The 17533-nt window shown below is 50.9% G+C and overlaps 1 protein-coding gene across 2 annotated transcripts in view; it reads left to right on the top strand.

The window, feature by feature from the left end:
* Positions 1-17429, top strand: part of AIFM3 (apoptosis inducing factor mitochondria associated 3) — a 34827-nt gene extending 17398 nt beyond the window's left edge. For both annotated transcript variants that reach the window (XM_030460817.1, XM_030460819.1), the window contains exons 6-20: positions 126-170; positions 1118-1214; positions 2938-3050; positions 4289-4375; positions 5353-5444; positions 6044-6174; positions 7257-7372; positions 7726-7797; positions 8100-8163; positions 9158-9234; positions 9932-10049; positions 10737-10835; positions 11247-11322; positions 14431-14535; positions 16115-17429. In XM_030460817.1, the coding sequence (XP_030316677.1) occupies positions 126-170; positions 1118-1214; positions 2938-3050; positions 4289-4375; positions 5353-5444; positions 6044-6174; positions 7257-7372; positions 7726-7797; positions 8100-8163; positions 9158-9234; positions 9932-10049; positions 10737-10835; positions 11247-11322; positions 14431-14535; positions 16115-16154 (1332 nt within the window). In that variant the 3' untranslated portion in view covers positions 16155-17429. The remainder of the gene's footprint in view (positions 1-125; positions 171-1117; positions 1215-2937; positions 3051-4288; positions 4376-5352; positions 5445-6043; positions 6175-7256; positions 7373-7725; positions 7798-8099; positions 8164-9157; positions 9235-9931; positions 10050-10736; positions 10836-11246; positions 11323-14430; positions 14536-16114) is intronic.
* Positions 17430-17533: the final 104 nt, after the last annotated feature.

Below are 17533 nucleotides of genomic sequence, written 5' to 3' on the forward strand. Positions count from 1 at the left end.
CAGCCTTCCACTGGGGCCAATCCTGCCATGGCCTGAGCCGTCCTGGCAGGAGACCTGGTGAGATGGCTGCAGTGGTCCTTAGAGGAGTCACTCACTGCAACATGCTGCTCTTCTGTTGCCCTCAGGTGAAGATCGAGAAGGAGAAGGTGTACATCCGAGCAAGCAAGCAGGTGAGGAGCCACTGGCATCCCAAAATCAAGGCCTGTATGCATGGGGGTGGAGGAGAAATGCTTGTCCTCCCTGGCAGGGGAAGAGGTACCTGAAGGGGTGTGTGACATCGAGCACGCATATCAAAGGTTCACCCAGCCCAGTCCTATCTCAAGCAACATACTAAAGTTTGTTAGGAGGCATGAGTGAGGCAAGGCAGAGGTTGTGTGTGCCCTCTTGCCCTGCTTGTGCTTCCCTGGACTTCCTCTAGCTGCCAGGCACCAGAGCTGGGGTGTCCAAGGACTCCCTAGGAGTTTGTCCTGAACTTGTATTCCTTAAGCTCATAGCTCATAGCAACTTTTAATTTAGTTGGCCCATGGAAACAGACTTATTTCACCAAGCTTTCAGTCTTGTCTGCTGGGTTTGAATGTGGCACAGAGGTACTTGTGCTCCCTCCTGATCCCAGACATCAGCTCCTTTTGCTAGAGGGGAACTTGGTGTGTGGACAGGGAGAGCTCTCACACTCACCACAGGGTGCAGAGTGAAGCTCAGTCAGGCCACTGCTATCTTCCTTTCCACAAAAAAACCTGATGTGCATTTACACATGTGAATCCAGCAGTTCAGAATCAGCCAGACTTGTACAGCACTTGGGTCACCAGAGTGGTAGCACTTCTGCTTCAATACACATTGACACACCACGGATGCTTTCCTAGATTTTTTTTTTCTCAGCTCTGTGTACCTGGATGAATTGGCAGAAGGTGATGGATTTGGTTTTCTTTTGTACTTTGTGCACTGAATGGTGGAATGGTATGAGCATGAGTTTGGGGCCCTCTTTGGATAAAAGGGTGAAGCTCTTTATCTCTCTAAGCTGTTTTGTGATAACAGTGTAGTTGTTGCCATCCTTGCCCTGACCAACCAAGTTAAAACTGACGAAAGATAATGACTTTTCTTCTTATTGTTGGTGGCTTAGGCTCTTCAGACACAGAGGAGGACAAAGATGATGGCAAAATGCATCTCCTTGAGCAACTATAACCTGAGCAGTACCAACGTGCTGATCATTGGTGCAGGTACTGCAGTGTGTGTCCCCTCCTGGACAGGGTGTCTGTGTGCCAGGCACCTGCTGTCACCTCTCCTGTGTGAAGGGCCAGACCAGAGGGTCTTCCCGAGCCTTTTTGTTCTAAAGGCTAATGGTCCAAAAGTACTCTGTGCCTCTGGTCAGTGGAGCTTTGGGTTTCCCTGTTGCAGCCCTCTCTGTAGTGGGTGCCCTGAACCCTCTTCCATCTGCACTCTGCCCAGATACATCAGTCAGATCTGATTTCCACAACTGATAAGTGTAAAGTCCTCTCAGGTGTCCCTGTGATGTGTCTAAACCTTTTCCTCTTGGAGCTTGCACATTGCTATCTCATTCTGTGGCAGCTGCCAGCACCTGCAAGGCTCTCACCTCAAGGTGCTTCTCTGAAGATAAATTTTTCTTCTGGGAATCTCCCAGAAAATATCAAATTCCTACATGGAACAGCAAAAATGTGGAGGTGTCTTTTTTTCTCTCTTGTCCCAGCTTCATTTGTTTCATGGAATTTTTGTAGAAAGCCCAGTGGGATGATTCCCATCTACTGAGTTAGCCTGGTTCTGGGATGGGTTGGACACAAGGCTGGGCCATGTCGTGGTGACTGGAGGATGGGACAACACAATGTTGGGCTTGGGGCTGTGAGGGAATGGCTGCTTCTGGCACATATGTTATTGTGACTTGATTACAGCCCCCAGACCACAGAACAACAGAGCTTGAAAGTACCTCTAGAGATCATCTAGTCCAAGACTCCCACTAAAGCAGGATCACCCAGAGCACAGCACACAGTACTGCATCCTGGGCAGCCTGTGCCAGTGATTTCTTACCCTCATAAAAAAGTTTTTTCTTAAGTTTAAATGGAACTTCCTATGTTCCTGCTTGTGCCCCTTGCCCCTCGTCCTGTCACTGGCAGCTACTGAGAAGAGTCTGGCTCTGTCCTCCTTGCACCCACCCCTTAGATACCTGAAGACATTGATAAGGTCTCCCCCCAGCCTTTTCTTTTTCAGGCTGAAGAGTCCCAGCTCTCTCAGCCTTTCCTCATCAGAGAGATGCTCCAGTCCCCCCTGTTATCTTTGTTGCCCTCTGCTCGACTCTGTCCAATAGTTCCCTGTCTCTCTGGAACTTGGGAGCCCAGAACTGGATGCAATATTCCAGCTGTGGGGTCACCAGGTCCCAGCTGTGGAAATGGGGAGCGTGCTGCCATCTCCTGCTCCTGACATCTAAGTTGCAGCTCACAGCCTGAGCAGAGAGAAATCCAGCCTGGCTGGCTTGATCCTGGGGGATTGTCCCTTCCTCCTGTCCCTGCTGTCTGTTGACTGGAAGCCCAGGTATGAGGCTGCTGGCCAGATGGGCCAGGACATGTGTGCAGGGCTGGACAGTCACTGAAATCCCCAGAAAGGACACTCCACAGGCAATGTTGCCCATTGCTGAGAGAACTTTCTCAGGCTTGACTAGCTACAGGTCAAGGTCTGCTCTGGTGGGTGGGAAAGGAGGTTTCAAGGCTGGGTTAGTAAGGAAGAAGTGTTAGGAAGAGATCAGCCACCCAGCCCTACTTTGTGGGCCAAGATCCAGCTACGCCCAGCAGATCTGAGGGCTTCTTGCTCATGTGAGGGTCATGCTGGTATCAGTGCAGCATCAGTCCTGGTTCAGCATGCTCCAAGAAGTGGGCATGGGATGTCCACCTTCATGTGCCCCCCCCAGCTGCCAGTTGTTTTCTTTTCCCTTAGGGGCAGCTGGACTGGTCTGTGCAGAGACCTTGCGCCAGGAGGGTTTCTCGGACAGGATTGTGATGTGCACGATGGACAGACACCTGCCCTATGACAGACCAAAACTCAGTAAGGTTTGTATCACATTGGCAATGCCACATTCCTCCCCTGTTTTAAATTTTTCCTCAAGACCTTTCCCCACTGTCACTCATTGCACCAGCAGGTTTCTTCTTCCTTACTCACTCTTGTCTCTGTTTTCCCTTGAATTCTCTTTCCTGTTGGTGACTGAAATATGAAACACAAAAGAGGAGTCGATCAAACTCTGAATGAAGAGCACTGCAGCACAGAAGCAAGCTCATTTTTCACAGGACTAGCAAGAGCTGTCCTGGCCAGCTTGTGCTTGAATGTATCTCATTATCACTGTTCCGCATCAAAATCTTTAGGACAATGAAATGGGGCATATAAAAAAACATGTCATTTTCTACCAGGTTATTTATTGGTGCGTGGTTCTCACTGCCCAGCCATGCTCCATGCTATAATGTGTGATCATCATCATCATCACAGGTCAGTAACTTGACTGCAGAGCAAGGATCACTTTTTCTGGCATGCAGCCCATTTTGCATTCCAGTTTGTAGACAGAGGATGATCTAATCACAGATTTTATGACTGGTTCCTGAGCCTTGCTTATCAGAGAGCATCACAGGTCAGACAGCAGCATTTCATCTTGAAGCTTGGAGATAATGTGAGAGCAGGTGGAATGGGTGTTGCCCTTTCTGTCTATGGGGGCACTCTGCAACCACAGCATCCAACTCTGCTCCCAGCCCCAAGGCAAAGTCATTTGCAAAGGCAGCAAATATGTGTGTGGCTTTTGGAGAGTGTTCCCAGGGCAGTGGTGGAGTCCTCATCACCAGAGGGGTTTCAAAGCTGTGTAGGTATGGTGCTGAGGGACATGGATTTGTGGTGGCTTTGGCAGTGCTGGGGAAATGGTTGGACTTGATGATCTTAGAGTTCTTTTCCAACCAACATGATTCAGTGGTTCTATGATTTCTGTTCTTGGACAAGACCTGCTTGGAGCGAGGAGCAGCTGGCTGAAACCTGCACCCAAGAGCCACTGAGATTGTGCTGGGGAGCTCAGGGAAACTTGCAGTCAAGCAGAAGTTTCAGAAACTGGCTAGGAAAAAAGGGGGATTTTTCTGAATCCTGTTATGTGTGGGACTAAGCCTGGAAAGAGTCCTTAAGAGGAGCACACAAAGCTGTAAGCAGCAGATGTCTTGCCTCCTGAAACTGCAGCCTTGACCTCCCTCTGGTATCAGGTGTTCCTCCCCTCGCCTCCACTCACAGAAGCTGACAGAAAAATTGCTTTTTATTGCAGTCAATGGATTCCCACCCGGAGCAGATTGCCCTGCGACCAAAGGAGTTCTTCTGCACCTATGACATTGAAGTCCTGACTGAAATGCAGGTAAGGGGAGTCCTGTGGGTACCTGCAGGAGCCACTATGTGAAGGTTGTGTCTGGCAAGTGTGGGTGCTGTCCGTGTTCTTAGAATCATAGAATAGTTTGGGTTGGAAGGGACCTTGAAGATCATCCAGCTCCAACTCTCCTGCCATGGGCAGGGACACTTTCCGCCTGCCCAGGTTGCTCCAAGCCCCATCCAACATGGGCTGGAACACAGCCAGGGATGGGGCAGCCACAGCTTCTCTGGGCAACCTGGGCCAGGGGCTCAGCACCCTCACAATGTCTCACATAAATTCTTCCTAATGTCTCACATAAATTTCCCCTTTTCAAGTTTTAAACCATTGGCCCTTGTCTTCTCACCACACACCCATGTAAAGAGCCCTACCCCAGCTTTCTTGTAGGCCCCTTCAGGTACTCTATAAGGTCTATAAGTCTCTATAAGGTCACCTCTGAGCCTCCTTTTCTCCAGGCTGAATAACCCCAACTTCTTCAGCCTATCTTCAATGGGGAGGTGCTCCAGCTTCTTGACTCTGTGGATGCCATTGCCAAAACACTGGGTCTGCCCCAGCCCCTTTTCTATGCCACAAAGTGCAGGTTGCCTGTGGTTGTTTAGAAGCAGAGTTAATACAATTCCTTTCATGGTGGAAAGGACCCTCTACAAACTCTGTAGTGACCTGACCATCATGTCCTACCTGCCAATTTCAAGTGTCCTCATATGGATTTGGGGTGGCCTCTGCTTAGGATAGTCAACACACAAGCAGTGCTGGCAGTGATGGTTTAAACATTTCTTTCTCATTATTTTCTTTACTTGGAATATGTTCAAAGATTTGTGACAAGGCAACTGAGAATATTTAAAGTCTGGGTTGACTAAGCTGTGAACAGGAACACAGGATACTAAAACCTCACAGACAGGGTGGTTGGGCTCAGAGCTCAGTGAACATCAGGGATTGCATCCCTTAACATTATTTAGGAATGATTTCAGGTTGCAGCTGTGGATATCAAGAACAAGGTAGCTGTGTTCAAGGATGGATTTAAGATGGAATACAACAAGCTGCTGATAGCAACTGGAAACACGTAAGCACATTTTAAATATCAAGAGAAACTTTTATCTGAGAATGTGAGGAGCTTGTGTCTGGGGATACAGGGTCAAATATGGCAATTGAGTTTGGACACTGAATTTAGTTGTTTGCAGAAAAGGCAATGAACAATTGGAAAAAGTTGTCTGTACCTATATCTGTATCTGTACCTGTAAATCTAGAGCTAGATCTATCACCTACCATCTATCATCTATCTATATCCTGATGTAGATTTAGATCTGGATCATAAATTTCTGTATCATAGAATCCCAGACTGGTTTGGGTTGGAAGGTGCCTTAAAGACCATCTCATTCCAAACCCTTGACATGGGCAGGGACACTTCCCACCAGCCCAGGTTGCTCCAAGCCCCATCCATCCTTCAACACTGCCAGGGATGGGGCAGCCACAGCTTCTCTGGGCAACCTGGGACAGGGGCTCAGCACCCTCACAGTGAAGAATTTCCTCCTAATGTCTAACCTAAAACTTCTCTCTTTCAGTTTACAGCCATTCCCCTTCATTCTGTCACTCCATGCCCTTTTCCAAAGCTTTTTTCCCAGCTTCCTTGTAGCTCATTCACCCTCAGTGTGTGTTTTTCAGGCCCAAAGCTCTCAGTTGCAAAGGCAAAGAAGTGGAAAATGTTTTCAACATCCGGACACCTGAAGATGCCAACCGTGTGGTGAAGCTGGCCACAAGCAAGAACGTGGTTATTGTGGGAGCATCCTTCCTGGGTGAGAACTTGCTCTCAGGTCTCTTCATCCCGTGTGGCCATGTCATCCCATCCATGTCCCAGTCCCTCATCCAGTTTGTCAGTGCCCAGTTAGACACAACCCCCCCTAAACTAGATCTTAGGAGAGTCCAAACTTCAGCTCCAGGCGGGTGCCAAGGACATCTCCTTGCTGAAGAAACTGATTTTGCTGAAGAGGCTGAGCTGGCAGCTTGCATGGACACAGGTAGTCGTGTCCCAGGCTGAAATGCAGAAGGCAAGTCCAGCACTGGTGCTTAGGTGGTTTCAAATTTGTTATGTCTAGATTTGACTTCAATTGGGAGAGGGTGGTTGGTAGGTGAAAGCCTGTGGGCTTACCTCTCTTAATTTTTAGCAGGGTGCTTAAGTTTTAAAACACACAGGAAAATTTCTATAGTACTTTTGGTGGTTTTTCTTTCTGCTTGATATGGTTCTAACAAAATTATTGAGGGTCCCTGCAAGCCTTAAACCTATGTGGTTATTAGTCAGGGAATTTATTATAAAATGATCGGTATTTAATTTTCTTTTTTTTTTTTTTTTTTTTTTAAATCTTTTTTTACTAGTTCAATCACTCCCATCTACAGAAAAGCATTCTGGAGGAGGGGACAACTGCAAACTCTGCAGGTCACTCAAAAGATCAATTTAGAAAAAAAATCCATTGATAGAAAATGTCTTGGTGAAGACTCCCACAAAACTTCCAGCACCAAAATGATCCTGTTCTAATCAGAGAAAGCAACTGGTCACAGGGGCTGTTTTCCACCTGCAGCTCATGATCTATACTGAGTCCCAGCTGTAAAAGGAAGGTTCCCCTCATCTGAGGTCCATTGCCTCAAGTGCCACAGCTTCCTGGGGCACTCTGGGACTTCATCATGGCCAGTCCCTCCCTTTGGTCTTTGAAACCCACATCTAAAAAAATTGTCATTAATAATAAGTTTGAAATGGTGTAGTCCTTGTGGCTGTCAGTTCTGGTGGCATCCCAGATCACCCAGTAGAGCAGCTCCAGCCATCCCAGCTGGAAGGGACCGCTGGGGGATCCTGCAGCCACTCAGACCTGCTTCTGTTCCCCAGGGATGGAGGTGGCTGCTTACCTCGCAGACAGGGCCCACTCAGTGTCCCTGGTGGAGCTGGAGGAAGTCCCCTTCAAGAAGTTCTTTGGGGAGAAGGTTGGCCGTGCTGTCATGAAGGTGACTTTGCTTTCTGATCCCAGGGGTGTTTTTGGTGGCAGAATGGGTTCTGTTTGTTTCACTTACTGCACTAATGAAGTTGTTATTTGATGTTTATTGATTAAGCTGTGGTGGCAGCTGTCACTGGAAGGAATCCTTTCCTTCTGGGACTGCGTCTTCCCTCTTGTGGTCCACATGCTGTAGAGCACCTTCCTCTGGACACACTGGGGATGGTGGTGGGACTGACCCCCTTTGCAGTGTGGGTTGAAGGGTTCCTGAGTTGGGGAAGGGCAGAGTGGGGGGCACAGGGACACCAGCAGCAGGGCTGGTTCACGGCCCTGATGTCCTCTACTCTGCCCATGTTTTGCCTCCAGATGTTTGAGAACAACAGGGTGAAGTTCTACATGCAGACAGAGGTGTCAGAGCTACGGGAGCAGGAGGGCAAGGTAGGGCATGGGTGGGGGGATCCCCGTGGGCATCCCTACAGCCCCCCTCTTCCTGGACTACCCTTCTTGTCACTGTTGGCTTTTGCCTTCTACTCTTCCTTGGCACCTGAAATTCATATTCCTGGATTTAGCCCCCAGATGTGCTCTAGAGCAGGGGGTGGGTCATTCCACTGCTCTCATCTCCTGGCCTTGTCAAGGCCAACCTGCATGTCAAAAATGCCCTACCAGCCTGGATTGCTGCTGCCACAGGGGTTTGTTTTTGTCCCTAAACTAACCTAGATGTCCCCACATGTCCCATGCAGCTGAAGGAGGTGGTGCTGAAGAGTGGGAAGGTCCTGCGTGCCGATGTCTGTGTGGTTGGTGTGGGTAAGGAGCTGTTCCTCCAGTGTGGGGCTGAGACCTGGGGGGGCTGGGAGAGGCTGGGGGAGATGTGGCAGCAATGGGTCTCCAGGCCTGGGTGGCTGGGAAGCTGGCTGGGACATGAGCACAGCTGAGAAAGTCATGTCCAGAGCCTCTACCCCAAAATGCAATTGTAACTGTACCTGGAAAGTAGTGATGGGTTTGGTTATTCCAGAAAACAAACAAACAAGCATTCAAACCAATTCCATCCTCTCATATTGTTTGGTTGTTTTTTTTTTTTCCCAAACATCCCCACACTAAACTTGTTTCCTCTTTGTTTAATTTTTTTCTTAAATTAGTTTTACTGCCATAGAAGAGAGTATTTCTTTTTTAACTTAAGGGAAAAAAAACAACTCACTTTCTCACTCTGTAACTTTTCAAAATGCTGTGGACTGAATGAATCACAGAATTGGTTCAATTCTGCTCTTGTTATTTTATTGACTACTGCAATTTGTGAAGGCTGGAGGGAAAAAAAATAAAAAAAAGAAAAAAAAAAAAAAGCTAAAGGAAAGCTACAAGTTGTGGGGGAGGTAGAGGAACCCTGTTTGTAAATTCCAGGGCTGCCTTTTAAATAATTAAAAGAAATATATCTCTAGACAGAGGTGGTGGGCAGGTTACAGTGGTGCAGGGACCTGAGGTGCTGAGGGGCTTACAGTAAAGCTGAGGAGGGACTTTGGACAAGGGCAGGTAGTGGTAGGATAAGTAGTAACGGTTTCAAGCTGGAAGGGGCAGCTTTAAGATAGACATTAGGAAGAAATTCAGTGTGAGGGTGCTGGGCCCCTGTCCTAGGTTGCCCCCAGAAGCTGTGGCTACCCTGTCCCTAGCAGTGTTGAAGGTTGGATGGGGCTTGGAGCACCCTGGGCTGGTGGGAGGTGTCCCTGCCCATGGCAGGGGTGGCACTGGGTGAGTTTTATGTCCCTTCCAATCCAAACCATCCCTTGGTTTTGTGTTTCTTCTGCAGGTGCAGTTCCAGCAACTGGCTTCCTCAAGCAGAGTGGCATCAACATTGACTCCAAAGGTTTCATTGTGGTCAACAAGGTGAGGAAGGGGGGGCAGTCCCTGCCAGGGGAGGGGGTGAAAAAAGCTGTGTTTGCTTCTCTGAGGCTTCCCTGGGGCTCCAAATGGCCATTGCATTGGCTTTTCATCTGCTAGGATGCTGGGAACATCATGATGGAGCACCTGGTCCTATCCTCTGCTCACTGGGTGGTTTGCAAACCCCAAACCTGGATGCTGTGGCTTGGATCTGTCTCTGAGCTGCCCTGGAATGGAGTAGATATTCTAGGGGGACAAGAAATATAGACAGATCTATCTTTTCAAGGATCCTGAAGGATCTCATCTTTCCTCCCACCATGAGTGACTCTTGATGGGAGCAGTGTTAGTGCCAAGGGGTGCTGTGTGCCATGAGGAGCCTGGTGGGGCTCATTGCTGCCCACACCCTCATTTACTGCTCCGAGGTGCCATAGGCCAGGGTCTGTTTGCAAACACTGACAGACCCCTGTCTAAGCAGGGCTCCAAGAACTCCTCTGTCTCCCTTTATGAGATAATGCCCTGGCAGAGAGCTGGGAGATGTCCCAGCCCCCTGATCTGCTCTGAAAGGTGCTAAATAAATCCCACCTGGGACCCACAGCTGAGCAGAGCTTGTCCATGTGTGACCAGGGCTGCCCCAGAGCAGCTCCCTAGTCCTGTTCACAGGCATGCAGAACCCACTGACCCCAACTCCTGCCTCCCCCTGCAGATGATGCAAACCAACATCCCTGGGGTCTTTGCAGCTGGTGATGCTGTCACCTTCCCCCTGGCCTTGAGGAATAACAAGAAGGTGAACGTCCCTCACTGGCAGATGGCCCACATGCATGGTAGGTGCCTTTCAGTGACTTTGCAACAGTGAATTGCTTATGGAAAAGAAACTTTTCTGGTTCTGGGGCAGTCTAGGAGTGTGCAGAGTGCAAAGCAGAGACCTTTCTCCCCTTCATGCCAGCAAGCTTGGAAACCCTGGCATGATCAGCTGCCCTCCAGCTTCCTGAGGCCACGGCTCCTGTGGGAGGTTGACCTCTAGGTGATTGCTATGGGTGAGAGGTTTTGGAACTACAGCTTCAAAGTGGTGTGGGACTTTGGTGGTGTGTGAACCCTGGGTACAGGGACTGTACACCAACAGTCTCCATGTTTCCTGGGGGTTCATCCATCCCATCCCATCCCATCCCATCCCATCCCATCCCATCCCATCCCATCCCATCCCATCCCATCGGCAGTGGGAGCTCAATGAGCTCCCAGTCTTGCCCCTCCTGCAGAAGCTGGGTTGAAGCAGGCTCTTGAGCATGTTGCTCTTGCCAGTGGAGGTGATGGGTCAGGAGGAGCTGCTTGCCCAGGTAGCATCCAAACCCAGCCTTGGACAATGAGATTTTGATTTTTTGCCCAGGCAGAAGGTCTTGGTTCCCCTGTACTCAGGTTCTAGAGCTGTGGGTGCTGTGCTGTGACCTGAGGGCAGACCCAGTTGCTCACCCTGGCTTTGAGCTTCCTCACTTATTCTGCTGCCTCTCCTCCAGGGCGCATCGCTGCGCTGAACATGCTGGCCCATGGCATGGAGCTCAGCACTGTCCCCTACCTATGGACAGCTATGTTTGGGAAGAGCATCCGATATGCAGGTAAGGGGCTCTCCAAGGCTGCTGTAGGGTCTGTGTTGGCAGAAGGAGTGTGTCCCAGGAGAGAGAAGCCACAGCCACCTCCTGTTCTGGGGACCCTCCATGCCAACCTCTGCCTCGGGTCTGCTTCCCTTCCTGGCTCTGGAGGGGTTTGGTATCTCCTCTGAAACCTGTCTGCTCCTGGCACAGGGTCAGAGAAGTGGCTGTGGCTACCATGGATGATGCCAGCACAAACAGAGATGGTCCCCCTGAACTTGTTCTTCTTTTCTTTTTGGTGTCCTCATCTTCTGGTGCTGGTCTCTTGGTGACTGCAGGATACTGCTCGTGTAGCTCTGGACTGAAACACTTTGTTCTAGGGCCTAGAGTTGGATCCAGGGGAACTATTGCTGAATCTACTTCTTTTCTCCCTTCCAGGCCATGGGGAAGGATTCGATGATGTCGTCATTCAGGGAGATTTAGATGAACTGAAGTTTGTGGCATTTTATACCAAGTAAGTGCTTCTCTTCTCCACATTCCTGCACAGGCATTCATCTAAGCTTGTTCTGCTAGGCTGGAAAATATTTTTGCCAGAGTTTCTGTCAGTTCCTCTCTGGACAACAAGGTTGCAGGACATTAATAAAAGGCCCTAGGGAAACAAGGTGTTAAGCATAAAGCAGGTTAAACTGGTCCTTGATCCAGTTGTAAGCACTTCTGTTCACCTAATATCTGAGAATAGATAATGGCTCCTATTAATTTGTTGCTGGCAATCAATACCCATCAAATATTTCCTTCCCTTCTCATCAATGTGTTAATGATTTGTGACCAGAGCTGCACTGTGAGCTTAGGCATCACTACTTCTTCTGGTTTGAAAAATTAAGCTCAAAAAGTTCTTCTGTGTCTGAACAAGCTGTGAAGGTTTTCAAGAGTTCAGGATCTTTTGCTGTACCTTCAGTGCAACTCGGCTACCCCTAGCATGGGGCCTCTCTGGGAATATTTTCCTGAGATGTGGGGACACTGGGATGTGTTTCCTTGGCTGTTCTTGAGCCCCACTGGCTGCTTACACTGGTAAAACCGTGTCCCATGGATTTATCCCCAAAATATTTGCTGTCATTTATGTATGCCTTTGTCCCATTCCCATCTCAGTCCAATGGCCACAGAGCCATATTATGGAGATGGGGATGGATTTCTTCTAGGGCTTTCTAAAAATGAGGATGGAAAGATGAAAGTAGGGGAGGGAAGGTTTTCCAGCTGGGTGGTCCAGCTGCCCAGCAGTGGTGTCCTGGCAGGAACAGGAAGGAGCTGTGGGCAGGAGCTCAGCTCACCGGGGCTACCTGCCCTGACATCCCCTGCCCAATGTCCCTCATGGCCTCCCCTCCACGTCCCCTCCCCAGGGGTGGCTGCTTGCCCCATCACTCCAGGATGGAGCCTGTCAGTCAGATGTGTCCATTGGGCTTGGGGAGGTGCAGGAATCAACTTATCACCCTGTGGCATGAGCCAGCTGGGCCCCCAGCACCCACCCTCCTTCTCCCGGTTTCAGCACACCTCGGATAAAAACGATAGAGCTCCAACATTCCCCAGCAACCAGGAGCCCTTTGCATGTGGATGTTCCCCTTCTACAGCATTGGGCACCATGAACCTCTCCCCCCACCACTCTGAGATGCATTTCAGTCCCAGAAGGCCAGAGCAGTATTTTAAAAGGTGCCATTAGCTCACTGTGTGTGAGCCAGGGGAAGATCAAAGGCTGCTGTTTCTGGCAGTTCTGCTGCAGGGGTTTGCAGAGCTGGGTGCTCTTTTGCTGCTGCATCCCCTGGGGAGCAGCCCTGCAGCCCTGCACTGGGGGTCCTATGGCCACAGTGGCACCTGGCACCTCCCAGCATGTCATCTCTGAAACCTCTGTTCCTCCTTTCCATGCTGGGACATTCAAAAATTTGTCCCCACCCTGGTTAGAACATCTGGTGCTGAGGTGTCTGGGGGTGTGGGTGGCTACAGGGGCAGCAGCTCCTGGTGGGCAGCAGGGTGGGTGCTGAGCCCTGTATTGTTCTGACACCCAGGAGGGGCTCCCAGAGGTGGCTTTTGGGTACCAGGGTGGCTTCCTGCTCCGAGAGCCAGAGGTACAGGGGGTGCACTGGGTGGTGGGGCCAGCGGGTGCACCTCCCGCTGCTTTGCTCAGCTCTCATCAAATCCCTGTTCTCCTCCTGTGAGACGCCATTGGGAGAGTTTATTCTTTTTCTCAGTTGGTGATAGTTCTGCTGGTTGGTGTTACTGCTTTTGGACTGAGGACACTGTCTCAAATCACCCATCTCCTCCTGTTTCCTTCTGCCATGCTCACCCAGTGGTTTGGACTCTTCTGATGCATGCTGTCTTGGTTGTTGCATGAACCATTGGTGGCTCCCACTCTTGGGGCTTGTCCTCAGCATTGACCTTCCTACTAAGGCTCTTTTTCCCCCCCCAGACTTTGAAAATGAAATCTGTTCACTCACCCCTGCTGGGAGCAGAGTGAGCCATGGAGGGGTCAGCAGGAGGCCCTGTGCCAAGAGGTAGACAGGATGGGGCTCCACTGGTGTCCCCATGGGACATTTGCTGCAGCACTTCAGCCAGGACAGACCAGTGTCATCCCCCCTCTAAACCTTGCAGATCTTGGGAAATCCAGGAGTTTGTTGTCGTTCCCCATTTCCATTGTGTTGGGCTCTGCAGAGGAAGAGAAGATGATCTAGAGCCGGTGCTAATCCAGAGGGCTTCATCTTCCCTTTATGCCAAAGCTTGCTCCAAATCCCAATTGCAGGGAGGACTCCCTTGTTGCCTCAAAAAACCTCTTCAAAAAAAGGGGTTCCTCCTAGCTTCCCTGTCTGCCAGACAAAATGTGCTGATGTGCTCCAACCCCCAGCCATGAGTTATTTCACACATGGCCCAGCTACCCTGTGTCTTGCAGAGGGAAATGTTTGGGCTGTACTCACCTTCCTGTGTCAGGTATTTGGTGGGGCAGCTGGTGGGTTTTAGGCTACCTTTTCTTCCCTTGCACACCTTGGTTATTCCATCCCTTGGGATAGCACATCTCTCCCTGGTTTTGATGATGGGTGTCATGGTTGAGTAGTCAGGGCAAACCAAAAGCCAGAGGACAGCATTGCTCTGTGTTTCCTTCCTCCCCCCTCCCAGGGGAAGATGAAAGGGGATAAAGGGAACATAAAGGTTGGAAATCAAAACTAGAACAGGTTTTACTGGAACAGGGTTCCCAGTCATCCTGGCTTTTAAAGAGCTTGGTAGGAAATGGGAGGGGAATCCTGACCCCTCTCTGTTCCACCCCACTCAGATCCCTCAGGGTCTTACAGGCTCTCTTTAGGTTCTCATACTGGTATCAAAAATTAGCCTGGTCCACTCAAACCATGGTATTTCATCCCTTATTCCCAGTGGGGCCAGCCTGCAGTGCCAACTCTGAGCCTTCTTCTGTCCTTGTCCCACACCACTTGCACAGTCCCCATTGTGCTCATGCCTCAGGATGTTTCCTTACCCTGGAGCACCAGGTGTTTCTCTTTGCTTCCTGCTTCTCTTCATGCTGCTTTTTGGGTGATGGAGCTGTAGCCACCTGGGGCTGCCCTGACCTCTCTGCTCTGCCTGGCCCTAGGAGTGACGAGGTGGTGGCTGTGGCCAGCATGAACTACGACCCCATTGTGTCCAAGGTGGCTGAGGTTCTGGCTGCTGGGAGGACCATCCGGAAGCGTGACGTGGAGTAAGTAGGGACACTGTGGGAACTGGCAGTGCTGTGGCAGGGACTGAGCTCAGCTGTGGGGTGCAGACAGGGCTGAGCACTCTAAGAAAGGACCCACTGGGCAACTCTCTTCTGCTGTTTCCTACTCCAGAGCCTGCTCCTATCCCCTTGCCCCACTCACTTCATCCTCCATGAAGGGATGCTCTGGCATCCCTCACCCCAGGGTTTGTCTGAAACACCAGGATTCAAACCCTTGCTCAGACTTGGTGGGACAGGGATGCTCAGTGCCACTGAATGCTGGCACATCACCCAGACAGCACTGCCTGGTGCTGGGGTGTCCCTGAGCACCCACTCTACCAAGGGCACCCACAGAGAGGGGCTGGGTGTGCTCTCTGGGCACAGCATCTGCAGGACCAAAGCCCAGAGAGTTTGTGGTGATGGGACACCAGCCCTTGGGGTCTCAATCTCTGGTTCACTGAGGTGTAGCTCAAAGGCAAAGTGCATTTTTCTCCTTTCACCTTGTTTTTAAGACTTTGCCCCAGAAAGAGTATAGCCCTGCATGTCCTGCTGGGAGGCCAGTGTGGGAACAGAGCCTTTAGAGTGGGAATAAGAGCCAAGGGGGAAATGTGGGTCCCTGTCCCTAGGGTGTTTCCATCAGTTAAAAATACTTTTGTTCCTCATCTGGAGTAAAAGCAGATGTCTTCAAAAGCTCTTAGTAGCTTGTAGAAGTACTCTCAGACCCCAGGCACCCTGGGAAAGAGCCCACACAGCCCAGGGCAGGGATGTGCTCATCTCCTCCAGTGCATGGGGAAGAAGTTACTGGACACCCTGTTTGTGGCTGGGAGGGAGGTGGCATCTCATGGGCAGCCTGGCTTGGAGGCAGCTGCAAGCTCCCATGGTGGGACTCCACAAGCCTGGGAGATGCCAGAACACCCATCCCTGACTGTCTCTTCTCTCTCTTGTCTCCTGCTGCTTTCGCACCTTTCAGGCTGTTTGTCCATCACGGCAAGTACGTTCTGTTTGGGGTCCTGGGGGTGAAGAGCTGGAAGGAGGGACAGCTGGACCCTTGCTTGGGCCATGGCCCTGATTCCTGCGTGGGGACACTTGTTACAGCTGTGTCCATGTTTTGCAGCCCCTTTGTCCCCAGGGGTGATGCTGCTGGCCTGGCTGGCGGGGCTGGAGGTGGCAGGAGTTGGGACCCAGGGGGGCACAGCTGTTCCCTACCCTTAGCAGGGTGTCTGCTGGGACCCTTTTTGTTCAGGCAGACACCCTCCATGTGGTGCCATCAGTCTTCATGCTGAATGCCTGAAGGGCTTAAGTTAAAAAAAAAACAGTTTGAACTCAGTTTTACATGGAATCAAGGATCTATGCATGAGGTTTTGGGCAGTTTTAGTAGCATGTGAATCAGGGCAGAGGAAGGGGAATTGCTGTCCTGCCTGGGCTGTGCCTCTGAGCAGAGCAGCACAGGGTTGAGGGTGGGGACAAAAGGCTGATGACCAGACTGGTGCCTGAAACCACCCAAGCACACCCAGCACCTTTGCTTGCTCTTGTTGGGAAACATCTCACAGTGCTGTTGTTTTTTTCCTCTTTTTTTTTTTAGAACTGGAGATATGTCTTGGCTAACTGGGAAAGGCTGCTAATGCTGCAGGGGGCTGTGCCCTCCTGACACTGTACTCACTGTGGGGACACGGGCTGCCAGCTCCAGGCGAGTGGGAACACTGTGGCTGAGCATCTCCTTTGAGACCTGGATGAACCCGGAGCCTCTCACTGCTCACTTTCCTTCCCAGCACAGCTCCTCTGCCCCAGGGCCTACTGGGCTGGGGCTCAGCTGTTGCAATTCCTATGGGATGCTGAAAAATCAGCTCCTGGAGAGAGAGAGGCGTGGCACGGGCAGCAGGCAGGGGCACCACGGGGCTTGGGCTGCTGCTGACAGACTCAGGGGTCCCCAGGCAGGTCTGTCCCAGGCATGTCCCTCACCCCAAGAAGCAGCATGAGTGCCTTTCATTGCTCCCTGTGCTTTCAAGCACATTGCCCCTCCCAAATGCTCTTGGATCCCAGCAAAGCTCCGATGCACATCCCTGCGGAGCCTGGCACCCACACCCTCTCTGCATGACTGAAGTGCTTGCCACGGCTCTCCCTGCACCCACTGCCTCAGGAGGCACCCAGAGGGGCAGAAAAATGGGTCAGACTGGGAGGTCTCAGTACCACCTGTATTTGTGTTTGGAATTCTCCATCCTCCAGGTTGCTCACTCCTTCCAGCCCCCCACAGAGGGGAGTCTCTGCCCAAGCCAAGGGCTCTACAGTCCCTGTCCCAGCACTCACAGCATCTCCCCATTTCCAGGTAGGGAAGGGACTGGACATGGCTTCTCCCATCACCTGGGCCTTGGCTGGGGCTTGGGCAGCTCTTGAGCAGCCCCCAGGGTGCAGAGCTCACCAACAGCATCCCCCAGGCCCAGTTGCCATCCTTCCAGACAGCCTCGTGATGTCTCCCTAATGATTATCACAGGATTAGTGATGTTGCTGAGATGTTACTCAAGGAAAAGTAGCCAGAAAAGTATTTCTGTCCCTCATTCTTCCTGTCACTTGATGACATAGCTGTATCTCTTGTCTCATGGGCTGCCCATGTCGGTGCTCTGCTGTCAGTGTTTTCTGCCCCCTGCGGGAAGGAAGAGCTTTATCCCCAGCTCAGGGGTGGACCTGTCTCTTGTCCATCATCCCAGCAAAGCGGGTAGGTGAGAAAACCCCCTTGGAAAGCCTCCAGTGCTCTCTTCTGAGCGAAGTCTCTTCTCTGCCATTGTTTTACTCTGAGCCTGAAGCAGATGGATTTATATTTTCAATTGGATTCACCCCCTATGAATTAAAGCAGTACTGTTCTTGAGATCTGGATCATCTCTGATTCCTGCCAAGGCTTTGGGTCACCTCTGCAGGCTGGCTGGGTGGTGTCTGCACCTTTTCTGTGGGGGCTTCCCATTTGTCTCCAGCTGACCTGTATTCATCTCCAGACTTGCTGATCTTTATT

Source organism: Calypte anna, chromosome 15 (assembly GCF_003957555.1).
Source record: "Calypte anna isolate BGI_N300 chromosome 15, bCalAnn1_v1.p, whole genome shotgun sequence".
NCBI classification, from domain to species: Eukaryota; Metazoa; Chordata; class Aves; order Apodiformes; family Trochilidae; genus Calypte; species Calypte anna.